The sequence below is a fragment of the Myotis brandtii genome, unplaced genomic scaffold (genome assembly GCF_000412655.1).
Source record: "Myotis brandtii unplaced genomic scaffold, ASM41265v1 scaffold13, whole genome shotgun sequence".
Classification (NCBI taxonomy): domain Eukaryota; kingdom Metazoa; phylum Chordata; class Mammalia; order Chiroptera; family Vespertilionidae; genus Myotis; species Myotis brandtii.
Window position 1 is genome coordinate 912,641 of NW_005354595.1, and position 14,110 is coordinate 926,750.

A 14,110-nucleotide genomic window follows, 5' to 3' on the forward strand; every position below is an offset into this window, starting at 1 on the left:
TGCCCTCCCGCACGTACACACAAACACATACACAGAGTATTGTAATTTTTTTAGACTTTAGGAGTTGAGTTTGCATTTTAACTATGTTAAATGTCACTAAAGAACACTCTTTGGATTTATAAAAGCTTATCAGGTAAATTTTACTCCATTATGGTAATTTCACTTAACATATTGGGTCATGTTTTTCAGTTTCTGTGGGGATTTTTGAATGGCTTTATGAAGAAGGTAGAGGAGTCCAATCTCTCACTTGAAGAATATCCTCCCACGTTGATTTTTGGAGAAACTTACCTGGTATTCTTCTTTCTTCTGTTTTAGATAGTTCTGTACTTACGAATGTGCCTAGCTCACAGTGCGGGAGTGGTGCCCACCTCTCAGAGTTTGGCAGATATGCAAGATCATGCCCCAGCCATTGGACGCTATATAAGGACTTTAATGTCAGGCAACCAGGCAACATCCTCGTCATCTTCTTCCAAGAGCGGAGAAACCAACCCTGTTCAGATCTACATTGGCCTGCTTCAGCAGCTGCTAGCGGGTGTTGGAGGTAGGAGGTTGTGATGCTGAGGACAGAGATTATAGCACTTGAGAAAAAAATCGAACTTTAAGCTCAGCTAAGAATTTATAGCAGAATTACTTTTTCTCTTCACTACTGTGACTGAACATTAGTCTTTGTTTCTTTTTCTAAACTTATCTGATTCATTCTTGATGCACTGTTTCTCTTTTCAGAAGTAAATGGTGATAATAGATAATATTTTTACTTTGGAAGTGGGTGTGAAAAACAGGCCAGCTTAGTATAGATAACCAGTTTGTGAATATGCTGTATTGTCACACACTATTTAGGTTAATTTTTCTTTTGTAGAACTAGGGACTGCCTCCTAAAGGAATTTAGTGATCCCTGATGTTTATCACTTCTCTTGAAATTAAAATGGTTCTGAATTCTTACTTAGGTTTGCCAGTCATGTACTGTCTCCTGGAAGCTGTCTCAGTGTATCCAGAAAAGCTGGCTACCAAGTTTGTAGACAAAACAGAATGGATAAAGGTATACCCTGTGCATGTATCTTTCTCTTTGAGTCTGCATATTTTAAGACTCATGATTTTATCTTCATGTCAGTGTTCCTATGACCAGTTCTGTCTTTAGGTCATTTTGAAACTCTCTCATCATCAAACACTTACTGAGAAACATGTAGGTTATTGTATCTCAATGATCCATCTGGTGAGAGTGAGAGATGAATTGAGAGTCATATGAGTACAAAATAATGATTTTTCTGTCTTTTAAAGTTTAACAGATTTATCTAGTTTAAGAAAAAATATGTAAAATGTCTCCCACCTACCCAAATCCCCCAACTTCCTGTCCCTTCCTCTCTCACTGACAAATATACATGGTCATCACTTATTTATAGGTGGTGTACCTTCTAGAGTTTACTTAGGCATATATACACCAATAAAAATAAGCATTTTTTATTTTTATTCCTTCTTTTACACAAGGTAGCGCAGTTGTCACTTGGTTTTATACCTTACTTGTTTTACCTTCCACTGAAACATGGAGGTATTCCTATGTAACTACAGAAAAAGCATCCTCTTTAACAGCTTCATTGTTTTCCCCTGTATGAATGTACCATAATTTATATTAAATCCTTACTGATGGCCATTTAGGGTACTTCCAGTCTGCTGCAATGAACAATTGCCATTTTGAAAATGAGGAAGTATGTTTTTTAATGGGTCCCGCAGAAGTGGAGTTGAGTACATGCATTTTAACAATTTTGACAGTGCACATCCATATGAGTGGTACCAATTTACACTCTCACCAGCTGTGTTGGAGAATGTTTTCATCCCATGGTCACAATAAAAGAATTGCCAGGTTTAGAAATAAATACAAGATGCTCAGGTAAATTTGAATTTCAGTTAAACAATGAATAATTTTCTTAGTATGGGTATGGCCCATAGAGTTTTTGTGCTACGTAATTTCAACTTGAGTTATGGTTAAATGTACAGATTATCTTTTTCTGTGTGAAAACATGAATGGAATTGACCAAGAGGTATGAGTTTTATACTTCTGGAAAATCTGCTCTCATGAAATTTCTTCTCGTTTAAAAGGTTTTTATTCTTTGTGAATATTTGCCGATTTTAAAATGATGTTAGTGTTTTTGACATTTGATCTTGTAGATCAGGGGTCATCAAGCTCTAGTCCATGTGCCAAACCTGGTGTGTTTTTATATGGCCTACAGGCTAAGAATGGTTTTTACGTTTTTAAATGGTTAAAAAAAAAAACACAAAAACGAATAACACTTCCTGACATGAGGTTTGAATAACACTTCCTGACATGAGACTTGGAGTGTCCATAAAGCTGATTTGAAACACAGATACCCCTGTTTATTGTCTGTGGCTGCTTTTGCACTGCAGTGGCAGGATGGGGTTATGACAGAGACCACATGGCCCACAAAGCCTGTTTGGCCCTTTACAGAAAACATTTATTGACCTCTGTTTTAGATCATATGTGTATTAGTTCCACCTGTTTATACTTTCTATCTTTGATGAAAATGCATAGATTTTGGTATATAATTCAACTTTTATTTCACTTCCTTGTGTTTTTATGTCCAATAGATTGAACAATTTAATTTATCACTTATTTTAATCTTAAATGTTAGATGTTATCAGCAGGAAGATGTATATAAAAATAAATATTTATTTTTCTATACCACTTAGAGTCTGATGAACAGCAGTAAAGAAGAGATGCGTGAACTGGCAGCGTTGTTTTATTCTGTGGTGGTATCCACAGTGTCGGGAAACGAGTTGAAGTTGATGATAGAACAGCTTATAAAGACTACAAAAAATAATCATGTATGTTACCAGTATGGTCTTCATTCTTTTTTGGTGGGAGATAGTGGAATTTTACAAAAAATATCTAGTATATTTTTAGTTCTTGCATTCTCATTTGTAAAATGGACTTTTATGATTGTAAAGTTTAAATGAGATAATTGAATCAGTTCATTCAACAAACTTGAGTGCTTTGTGTCTGATTGGCACTGTTTTAGGTGCTAGGAATGTAATGGGGAGTAAATACATATGCTGCTGCCTATCATTGTGCCTTTTCTATCAGTAAATACCACATGCTTTCAAATATTTTATTGCTTACTTACTTTGTGTTTGGAGGTTTGAGCAATTAGAAGTAGGATCTGTTTATTGTATTTGGTTGGCAATAGGAAGAAATTATGCTTGAAAATTATGATAGTATAGTTGCATAAGTTACCTAAGTGCTATAAGCTAGAAGAAAGTTTGGGTGCTATAGGAACATGGAAGAGAGTCACCTCACCCAGAGTTGGAGTGGGAGTGGGATTAGGGAATCTAAATCTTGAAGTTAATCAAGACTCAGCTTAACTTCTTGGAATTTATCTGTGTTAGAAACTCAAAGTTTCTCTTGTTCCCTAAACCTGATTCTTTAGCATCCAGTAGAACCTCAAAGATCACTTTATTCTTTGGCCTTATGTTTTGTTGGGGAGATGACTAATAAACACACAGTTATTTCAGTGTATTCTTGCACATGTAAGAGAGAGACAGAGACATATGCTATTGTGTTGTTAAACTCAGAGCCCAGAGATACAGCACGGATCCGTGCTCGCATTGGGATTCACCATAGGAAGATATTTGGCTAAAAAGAAAATGAGAATGGCAGAGCAACAAGACCTGGAGACAAATGCTGATTTCCTGCCTGAACAAGAGGAACTCATTCAGAGCGCCACAGAGACAATAGGTAGTTAATGTGTTTATGCTGATTGGGATGTCACAATTTTTGCATTAGGTTAAAATTAATTATAGCATTTTAATTTCTTTTTAAAAAATATATTTTTATTGATTTCAGAGAGAGGAAGGGAGAGGGAGAGAGAGAGATTGAAACATCAGTGATGAGAGAGAATCATTGATTGGCTGCCTCCTGCACACCCCCTACTGGGGATTGAGCCCACAACCCAGGCATGTGCCCCCTGACCCAAATCAGACCCGAGACCCTTCAATCCACAGGCGGATGTTCTATCCATTGTGCCAAACTGGATAGGACCATTTTTATTTCTCTTTACAGTAGTGAACTTTAAAGGCACAAGCCTTTGTGTAAACCTTACTCGATGCTAAATAAACTCTGTGCTTTAATAACAAAACTACCTTCTTCTGTCTTTACTGTATGTTTTACAACATGATTCTATTATGGGAAAAACTTCAAACATTAAAAAAAGACACTGCTTTATGCCCTGTTCCTGCTGTTTTTTATCTGTTTATATACTTATATGTATAGCCCCTTTCTATGTTTACTAAGTAAACATTAATGAATTAACTAGAAGATACTACAGACTTTGATTTTGTTTTACTGTCTTTAAAAAATCTTGAATACATTTCTTTGGTTTCAAGGATAATAGTATTTTCTTCTCAGTTTTGTCTAAATGTGTTTACAGGATCATTTTTGGACAGTACATCGCCCCTCCTTGCAATTGCTGCTTGTACAGCCCTGGGTGAAATTGGCAGAAATGGTCCTCTCCCAATCCCCAGTGAGGGATCTGGCTTTACCAAGCAACATCTTGTGGAAAGCTTACTAAATAGAATACCCTCTAGTAAAGAAACAAATAAGGTAAGTCTCTTCCTTTTTTCCTTCCTTTCTGAAATTTATATATGAATTGTAATTAGGATGGCATTGCAGCTGGAAGAGGATTTAATGTGAAAAGGAATGAGAGGAAAGTCTAGGTGCGTTAGGGATTTGTGCATAACCTTCGTGTGTGCACCATCTGACCCAGTTACTCCAATGTAGGCAATAACTATTAAGATTTAGATACAGTGTTAATTAAGTGCATCAGTTCTTTTGTCAGACAAAAGGTGGATAATAAAGTGTTAAATAATTTGATGATTTTTGTTATTTCAGACCAAATCTAAGTCTTAACCTCTTGTAGTGAGTTTGGTTTAAAGAAGACTGGGCATTAGTAAGCAGTGTGAGTAATCTGTGAGGGAAAGGACATTTATAGTTTCTTAGTTTTAGGTAAAAATTTTCATGGACTTTAAGACATTTCCTTTGTGGTCAAAGCACCTCAGTGTTGAAGTGTGAGATGATTTAACGGGCAGAAGGATCAGTTTACTATAAGTTTAATAAATATGTAATCTTATTCTTGGTGTAGCTCCTGTTTAAGTCTTTGGGAAGATTACACAGTGTAGTTTTTTAAAATATATTTTTATTGATTTCAGAGAGGAAGGGAGAGGGAGAGAGAGATAAAAACATCAATGATGAGAAAAAATCATTGATCGGCTGCCTCCTGCACCTACTAGAGATTGAGCCTGCAACCCAGGCATGTGCCCTTGACTGGAATCGAACCTGGGACTCTTCAGTCCTCAGGCCGATGCTCTATCCACTGAGCCAAACCAGCTAGGGCCACAATGTAGTTTTTACTTGTCATTATTAACTAACTAGAGGCCTGGTGCACAAAATTTGTGCACTTTGCGGGGGGGGGGGGGAAAAAAAAGGGGTGGTGTTGAGCCCGGCCTGCAGTGTTCTTGCAGTCCAGGAGCCCTCAGGCAATGTCCGACTGAAGGCTTAGGCCTGGCAGTCAGACATCCTTAGTGCTGCGGTGGAGGCAGGAGAGGGTCCCGCCACCGCTGCTGCGCTCGCCAGCCATGAGCCTGGCTTCTGGCTGAGTGGCGCTCTCCCTGTGGGAGCACATTGACCACCAGGGGGCAGCTCCTGTGTTGAGCGTCTGCCCCCTGGTGGTCAGTGCACGTCATAGTGACTGGTCGTTCTGCTGTTTGGTTGATTTGCATATTAGGCTTTTATTATATAGGATTACCAACCACTGTTGAGCACTTGTAATGTGCCAGGTATTTGCTAAGTGCTTTGTATACATTAATTAATTGAATCCTCCAAAAGGTCTAGTGAAGTAGGTACAGTTGTCATCTGTGTTTTCCAGATGAAGAAACAGAGTCATAGAGAGGTGAAGTGACTTGACAAAGGTCACATACCTATAAAGGCTACAGAAATATTCAGGATGTATTATTTGATCTTAGGTCCTTTTTAAAAAAAACAACAAAAAAACTTTTTTATTTTTGAAACTATTACAGATATCTCCCCCTCCCCTTTACCCCACTCCTCCCAGTCCCTACTCACTGCCCCATGTCTTCACTACCCTATTGCTTGTGTCCATGGGCTATGGATATAAGTATATATAAGTTCTTTGGTTTATCTCTTTGGGCCCAGAACCTACATTTATAACTGTTATGGTTTGAAGGATAATAATCCTAGTTAAAGGCTTTCTTTTTTCTTCTTTTGCACCTATGGACCCTTAATGGACTCAGTTTGTTGTGTTTTTTCCTCCAATGTCTTACAGATATAATTCTGTAAAATTGGAGACTATAAAAACACCCATGTATGCACTGCTGCATTATTATTTAGACAGACTGCCCCCTTCCTGCCATCTCATTTTGGAAACATTCTTCTGGGATAAAGCTGTTAACATGCTTTAAAAAATAATTCTCTTTTATTCTAGATGAAAGAACGAGCAATCCAAACACTGGGATATTTTCCAGTTGGGGATGGAGATTTTCCTCATCAGAAACTCCTCTTGCAAGGTCTGATGGATTCTGTGGAGGTATTTATATTGCTTTCTGATTATTAGTCATTCAAACAAAAGGCATGCTGTGAGTTTTTAAATTAAACTTGTATTTATTTATTCACCAAGTACTTATTGAGTGCCAGCCTCGGGCTCATCACGATGATTGGCATAGCATTGACTAAATCACTTATGTGGGAAAGTCCTTTTCTCATAATTTTTGAGTAAAGCATGGTGCAGTGTGGGTAGGAGGGAAATCTACCCAGTTGCTTAGATGTGGGGAGTGGGTGCTGCTATTCTAGTTGCTCTTGCGTCTGATGACTTAGCTCTGTCCTCCAGTGTAGTGAGGACCTGCCATTTGACAGCTGCTGGCCCAGTGTGATGAGGGTCTGAGTGCAGCCCTATCTGGCCCCTGATCCAGCCTCAATTCTTGTCACTCACTCACATTTGTATACACTAGCCTCTGCTTCCTTTGCTCTTAGCTTTTGAAAGGCCCATGCTTCTTTCTTGGGTTGTTGCTGTGCCCCTTGAAAAGCCTGCCTTGACCCTTCAAGCTAGAGTACATAGGTTCTTCAGTTATCTATGCTGTCATGACCCTCCATTCTTCTTCACAGCATTTATCACTGTCTCTAATTGCTCACTAGACTGAAGGCAAAGTCTGTTTTGCTCCTCATTATAAAACAACACAAAAGTAAAGAGATAATATAATGAGTCCCCATGTGCCTATTTTTACTTCTTTTATTTATTTCTTTATTTCTGGACTACTTAAGGCATTATAGATAGCGTATCATTCATAAATGGAGTTAAGGGTTTTGTTTTTGTTTGTAATGCCAACTTTTTTGTTATTAACAATCGGAAACATGTAGAAAATAGGCACATTAAACGAACCCCTAATATAGGATTCTCTGTGTTGAAATACCTTTTTCTCAGGGATGGAAGCCCTTAAATCCTTTTTTCTCAGAATAGGAAGCATGTGATACCAGCATTTGACACCTCATTTGGTTGATTGAGCTTAGGAATGGCTAAACTGTTGTCTTAGGTATGCCTTGTAAAGCTCTCCACAAAGGTCAATATTCCCATATCACTCCTACTCTCTGTTCTTTATTATCTTATTTCTTCATTTTTCCATTTCTTTCAATTCATGGTACACAATGCCAAAAGGAACTGAGATCCAGTTTTGTGCTAAGTTAGTGCTCGTAATTGTGCCAAAATTTCAAAATCAAATAAAAAAATTCCTGAAAAGGGTTTTTCTAACATTTGATTTTTGAAATAATTTCAAACTAACAGCGTAGTTGTAAGGATAGTATGAAGAACTTCTTTATACCCTTTATCCAGGGTTACCAATTTTAACATTTTACGACATATATTTTATTCTATATTTTTTTAAGGAACCATTTAGAATAACTTGTAGATATCATGTAACTTATGATTGAAAAGAGGAGTTGTTAGTAAATTATAGTGGTTGCTATTTTAGTGCAGTTATTACAAATCAGGTATCCACTGGAAGTTTTCTGTACATTCACCTCATTTAATCCTTCCAGCCTGATGAGGTGGGTGTTATGCTCATCTATATATATAAAAGCCTAAGCGACCGAATGACCGGTCGACCAGTCGCTATGACGCACACTGACCACCAGGGGGCAGACGCTCAATGCAGGAGCTGCCCCCTGGTGGTCAGTGCGCTCCAACAGTGGGAGTGCTGCTCAGCTGACCCACCCTTCTTGGCGGCCCACCAGCCCGGCGGCAGCCACTCACTCCCTCAGTAGTCCTGCAGGTCCAATCTCTGGAGAATGGGCCAGGCACCAACGGACTGGCGCCACCAGCATGATCCTGACAGCGCTGCTGGCTTCCTGGAAGTCGGCCTTGGGCACCGCGGTCGCTTCCCCTCCCTAGACTCAGCAAGGAAAAAACGACATAAAAGTGGCCGCCAGGTGGTTCCCAACAACCGGTGCAAGTGTCAGCAGGACAGATTTGGATCCCGTGCTGGCAACGGCATCCCATTGCCCACTCGGAGGGATGATCGTGTCCCAGCCCATTACCCCCGACCAACCCTATGATGGGTGCCAGATGCAGGGCTCATGGCTGGCGAGTGCTGCCTCTCCCAATCAGGACTGACGGCGTGACCCCGAGGCAGATGCAGGGGTCCAGGATGAACAGGAGCTGCAGGCAGGAGTGGCAGGCGGTGTTGGACTGCCAGTTTTGGCCCAATCCCCGCAGGCCATGCCGAGGGACCCCACCCATGCACGAATTCGTGCATCGGGCCTCTAGTATTACATATAACCAGTTGAGGCTCAATTTAAATAAGAGTAGGAAGCTGGTGAGAGACAGAGCTAGAATTTGCACTGAGATCTGTGTGGCTTCTAAGTCCATGCCCTTCCCCCCAGGTTAATGGTATCATGCTTCCAAAGATTAAAAATCATCATTGTGTCGCCCTGGCCAGTTTGGCTCGGTGGATAGAGCGTCGGCCTGCAGACTGAAGGGTCCCAGGTTCCATTCCGGTCAAGGACATGTACCTTGGTTGCGGGCACATCCCCAGTGGGGGGTGTGCAAGAGGCAGCTGATCGATGTTTCTCTCTCATCGATGTTTCTAACTCTCTATTCCTCTCTCTTCCTCTCTGTAAGAAATCAATAAAATACATTTTTAAAAAAATCATTGTGTCATGGTTCCCTACAGAGGGTGAGGAGAGGCATGCAACATGGACTTGGAAAAAGATCTCCAAGTCATCTTACCTTCTCCATTCCTTCACTTTACCTCACTTTTGAACCACCTGGGTTAGCTGAAAGCAGTACAGGCAAAAGAGAGAAATGGTATTCAGTAGCCTTTCCATAAAATGAATGCTACTGGGAAATGTTCTCTCTGATTCATGGCATTTGTTTCCTTCATTGCAGGCCAAGCAGATTGAACTTCAGTTCACTATCGGTGAGGCCATTACCAGTGCTGCAATAGGAACCAGCTCCGTGGCTGCCCGGGATGCCTGGCTGGTGACTGAGGAAGAGTACTCCCCTCCTGCTGGTACCAAATATTCAGCAAATTGATCTGTAATCCCCAAGTAACCCTTTTCTGTTCTCTTTATCCACATTTGAAGCTAAAGAAAAACATATACATTCCATTTTAACTCTTCTTTACATACTTCTATCTGTCTTAGTTTGGTTCAGTCAGAGAAATAGTTGGTTAAAGGAGAGTGAGCATGTCATGAATGAGAACTCCTTTTTTAGTCTTTTGGCAAGCAAGCAGGGAGTTAGGTATGGGTACCTTGTGCTCTTTTCATGAGGATTGGTGTATTTTGCCAATTTTACAAGTGTAGGCATAGCAGTTTCCCAATGATGTATCCCCTAACCCTTTATCACATAACTAGAGGCCTGGTGCATAAATTTGTGCATGGGTGGGGTCCCTAGGCCTGGATGGTGATCAGGGCCGATCAGGGGGGCCGGCTGGCCCAGGGGAAGGGACCATGGGAGGTTGGCTGGCCAGGGGGAGGGAACACAGGAGGTTGGTCAGCTGGAGGGAGGGACCGCAAGAGGTTGGCCGGCGGGGGGAGGGACCATGGGAGGTTGGCTTTGGGAGTGCACTGACCACCAGGGGGGCAGCTCCTGTGTTGAGTGTCTGCCCCCTGGTGGTCAGTGCACATCATAGCAACCGGTTGACTGGTTGTTTGGTCGTTCAGTCATTTGGTCGTTCGGTCTTTGGGTTGCTTAGGCTTTTATATATATAGATGAGGCTTCAGTGTCTTCTGTTCACCCTCCAGCTGCCTCTGTGCTAGAAGAAGGGAGTTATTACTTACGCTGGGGAAGGCTGTGGGAGATACATTTTTGTAGAGTGGTGGTGGGAGGGAGCAGGGAAAATTGCCTCACTGGCTCTTGTTCCTCCACACTCCTCCTGGTCTGTGTTGGAATGCCCCAAGGCACTTGCAGGTGAGCTGGGGCTAATAACCTCATGGACAGACCTAGAAGACAATTGGATGTATGAGTGTGGAATGTTGAAGAGTTCCAGGTTGGAAATCTGGGAGGATCGTGTAGAGATAGTAGTTAAGGCCATGAACTTCGACATGATCACCAAGGGAGTGAGTAGAAAAGAGAAGTTCAACAAAAGAGCTCTGGGTTCCCCAGAGTTTCAGGTTTTGGTAGTTTAGAATAAGCCAGGGAAGGACAGGTGAAAAGGAGCACTCTGAAAAGGCGTCTTGGAAGTGAAGTGAAGAAAATCTATGAATAGGTGTGTGGTGGGGTGGGGTGGGGATCAACTGGGGCATATATCCTGCTGATAGATCAGTTAAGCTGAGAAGCAAAAAGTCATCATTGAAGTTAGCAACAGGACGGTAATTGTTGACTTTTACGAGTAATTTCTGTGGAGTGGAGAAGGTAAAAGCCTGATTTTTGAGTGGGTTCAGGAAAAAAATAAGAGGAAAGAAATATAGAGCATGAGTACAGATAACTATTTTGAAATGTTTTGATGTAAAGCAGTGGTTCTCGACTAGGAGAGGGAGCTTTTACCCCACAAGGGACATTTGGAAATGTCCGGGCACTGGAGAGGGTCAGTGCGCTGGTCTCCAGTAGGTGGAGGCCCCGGATGCTGCTAAACCTTACAGTGCACAGGACCGCGCCCACAACAAACTGTCCCGCCCCCAGTGGCAGGGGTGTTGAGGGTGAGGGACCCTGAGGAAGTAAAGGAAAGGAGAAAAGTAGTAGAACAGCTGGAGAGGAAAGTGAAGTCAAAAGAGGTTGGTTTGTGTGTTAGTTTCTAGATGGGGGATGGGAACGATATAATAGAGAAAGAAAAAGGGCTGAGACGGGAGAGTGGGGATAATTTTTTTCTAAATACTTATTTTTTTTTAAAGAGAAGTTTTAGGTTCACAACAAAATTAATAGGAAGGTAAGGATGTTTCCCATATACCCACTGCCTCTGCACATGCAGAACTTCCTTTATTATGGGGATACTTTTTCATTCTAAGGGACTAAACCTGAGTACCTTTGAAAGGTTATTTAGCTTATGCTAGGTTTTGACATGAATGATTATCAGTTCCTTCAGCAATTTATTTAAACACCTTAGTCACATAAATTTTAATATTACAGGATTATTATATTGAGTAAATTGATTAAAATTTAACTTTTTTAGGAAACTCTGTTTGGTTATTTTAATTTCTTTTCATCATTCTTTGTTTCCCCCACAGGAGCCAAAGTGAATGATGTGGTTCCCTGGGTGTTGGATGTGATTTTAAATAAACATATCACCAGCCCCAATCCACACGTGAGGCAGGCAGCCTGCATCTGGCTCCTTTCCCTTGTGAGGAAGCTGAGTACCCATAGAGAAGTGAAGGTAAGCCATGCGATCAGCTCTACTTGGGAAGCCGCTATGAAATCTTAATAATTGAAGGGTGGTAGGAAGGAAAGTGTAAGAAGGTGAGGCAATCTGAGGTAAGGGCCATTAACCGATAACAGATATTTTGACATAAACTGTACATGAAGGAATGAAGGATGGCAGCTGATACCTATTGGCTGGAAGATGATTCTAAACGGGAAGGCACACAACCAGAATGGTGAGGATGCGGAGGCTCAGACTATGTGCATTAGACTACCTGTAGGCGGTCCCACCTTCAGTAGTTTGGCCACCCTCCTAGAGGAGAGCATTGCAGGGCTTGCGACTGCCGTGGGTCCTCAGATCTTACAGGTGTTGTGTATCCTGAGAGGAAGATTCTTGTTCTCCTATAGAGGAGGAGTTTCACTTTTCTCAGTGCCTCTTTTCTTCTTTCAGTCTCATCTTAAAGAAATTCAGAGCGCATTTGTGTCCGTTTTGTCAGAAAATGATGGTAGGTTATTGGTAAATATTTGATTTCCAAACATCATTAAACTTACATTTCAAATTTTGAAAAAAAAATCTATTAGTGAAATAGGGGTACAGGAAACTTGATTCTTATTTACTTATTTTCTAATTAAATCATGTTCTTCAGTTTTGCATTTAAAAATGGAGCTGATGCCGTCTTTAACATTAGCCCTTCTACTAAATAATAGCTTTCTTCTACTTCTGATTCCTTTCCTCTTTATGATCTAGGCCAGGAGAGAGCGAATGTATGTGTGATAGGCATTTAAATAGTAGCTTCACTTTATAACTTGTTTTAAACATATGGTCTTGTGTTGACTTTTCATTAAAAACAATTGGATGTGGGTATACTGGAATTCCACGAGGTGTCAGCCTCTCACGTGTGTGACTTGGGTCCATTGATCCTCTGAGGCCCAGCAGTCTTGACTTGGTTTGTGGGTTGGATCTACTGTGAATGTAGTCCTCAGTACAGGGATTTTTGGGGGCCATGTCCACTGATGTGATTTAGTACATGTTTAATAAAATAGGCAGATTGATTCTAGTCTCATATCTTTAATTTGATATCCCTTTGGATTAATGCTACAAGTTTTTAAAAATTTCAACTTGATGGCCAGTAGACAAATTTTTCTTAAAGTAATATTATTTTGTCTGATTTTTGTGTAGAACTTAGCCAAGATGTTGCTTCAAAAGGCCTTGGGTTGGTGTATGAACTGGGCAATGAACAAGATCAACAGGAATTGGTTTCTACGCTCGTAGAAACACTTATGACTGGCAAAAGGTACAGTGAACTTGAAAATTTCAGGTTTGAATGCATAAGACAAGTTTTGCACATACTAAGAACATGCTTGGAAGAAGGAAAATTCAACTTTTTATATTCCTGTTTGTTAAGTCTTTTCTAAATGGAAAGTCAATGATTGCTATACTGTGGATAGCAGCTTAATTACTGTCTAGAAAGTAAACTAAACTACTATTTGGAAGCATGCCAGTAGGTCAGATTTTGAAAACTGAATGATCTCAGGATAGTTAAAGCATTGGGTTACAAATACACTATAATTACTGTTGGCTAAATGGAAACGATGACATGGCAAGGATGCTTGCACATCACTCAGAGTCTGATCTGTGAAGAGTATGAGAGGATATCCTTCTCGTAATTTAATTGGTTGCTGCTTTATATTTTCTTCCTTGTAGGAAGGGTAGTTTTTAATGTAAGACAGCATTTATATGGGATGCTCTTTTATATTGGGGTCTATTTATTTATTCTAGACTTCATTTTATAAAACTCTCTGGCTGATGGAAAGGAATAGTCGACTGTTACATCTTGTACTTGGTAGCTACTTGACGGAATTTTATCAGTTTGGGAATAAAATGTATCACTTAGTTGAATGCTGGTATGAAAAATTTGAGTCTAATATAAATTTTTAATGTTGTTTTGGTTTAGAATTAAACATGAAGTTTCTGGAGAGACAGTGGTATTTCAAGGGGGAGGTCTTGGCAAAACACCTGATGGGTAAGTGTGTCCAATCCATGGATCAGTCCTGTAGACATTTTCAGTTTGGTAAATAGAGCACTCATGAAATTTATTTCCACCCTCCTAGACAATGTGTGTTAGTGGAAGAAGAAAACTTCTATGGAGAAAAGCCTAATGTTGTAGGTTGGGTTTCCTGGGAAACCGCCTCTGAGATGGAGATTTGTATGCTGGAGGTTTATTGAAGAACGTCTGGGGTCATCA

At 40.5% G+C, this 14,110-nt stretch overlaps 1 protein-coding gene across 4 annotated transcripts in view; it reads left to right on the plus strand.

Moving 5' to 3' along the window:
- Nucleotides 1–14,110, plus strand: part of KIAA0368 (KIAA0368 ortholog) — a 90,838-nt gene that overhangs the window by 48,062 nt on the left and 28,666 nt on the right. For all 4 annotated transcript variants that reach the window (XM_005859757.2, XM_014534394.1, XM_014534395.1 and 1 more), the window contains 11 exons: nt 316–541; nt 945–1,036; nt 2,701–2,835; nt 3,583–3,745; nt 4,437–4,609; nt 6,507–6,608; nt 9,459–9,582; nt 11,735–11,880; nt 12,316–12,370; nt 13,045–13,159; nt 13,820–13,888. In XM_005859757.2, the coding sequence (XP_005859819.1) occupies nt 316–541; nt 945–1,036; nt 2,701–2,835; nt 3,583–3,745; nt 4,437–4,609; nt 6,507–6,608; nt 9,459–9,582; nt 11,735–11,880; nt 12,316–12,370; nt 13,045–13,159; nt 13,820–13,888 (1,400 nt within the window). The remainder of the gene's footprint in view (nt 1–315; nt 542–944; nt 1,037–2,700; nt 2,836–3,582; nt 3,746–4,436; nt 4,610–6,506; nt 6,609–9,458; nt 9,583–11,734; nt 11,881–12,315; nt 12,371–13,044; nt 13,160–13,819; nt 13,889–14,110) is intronic.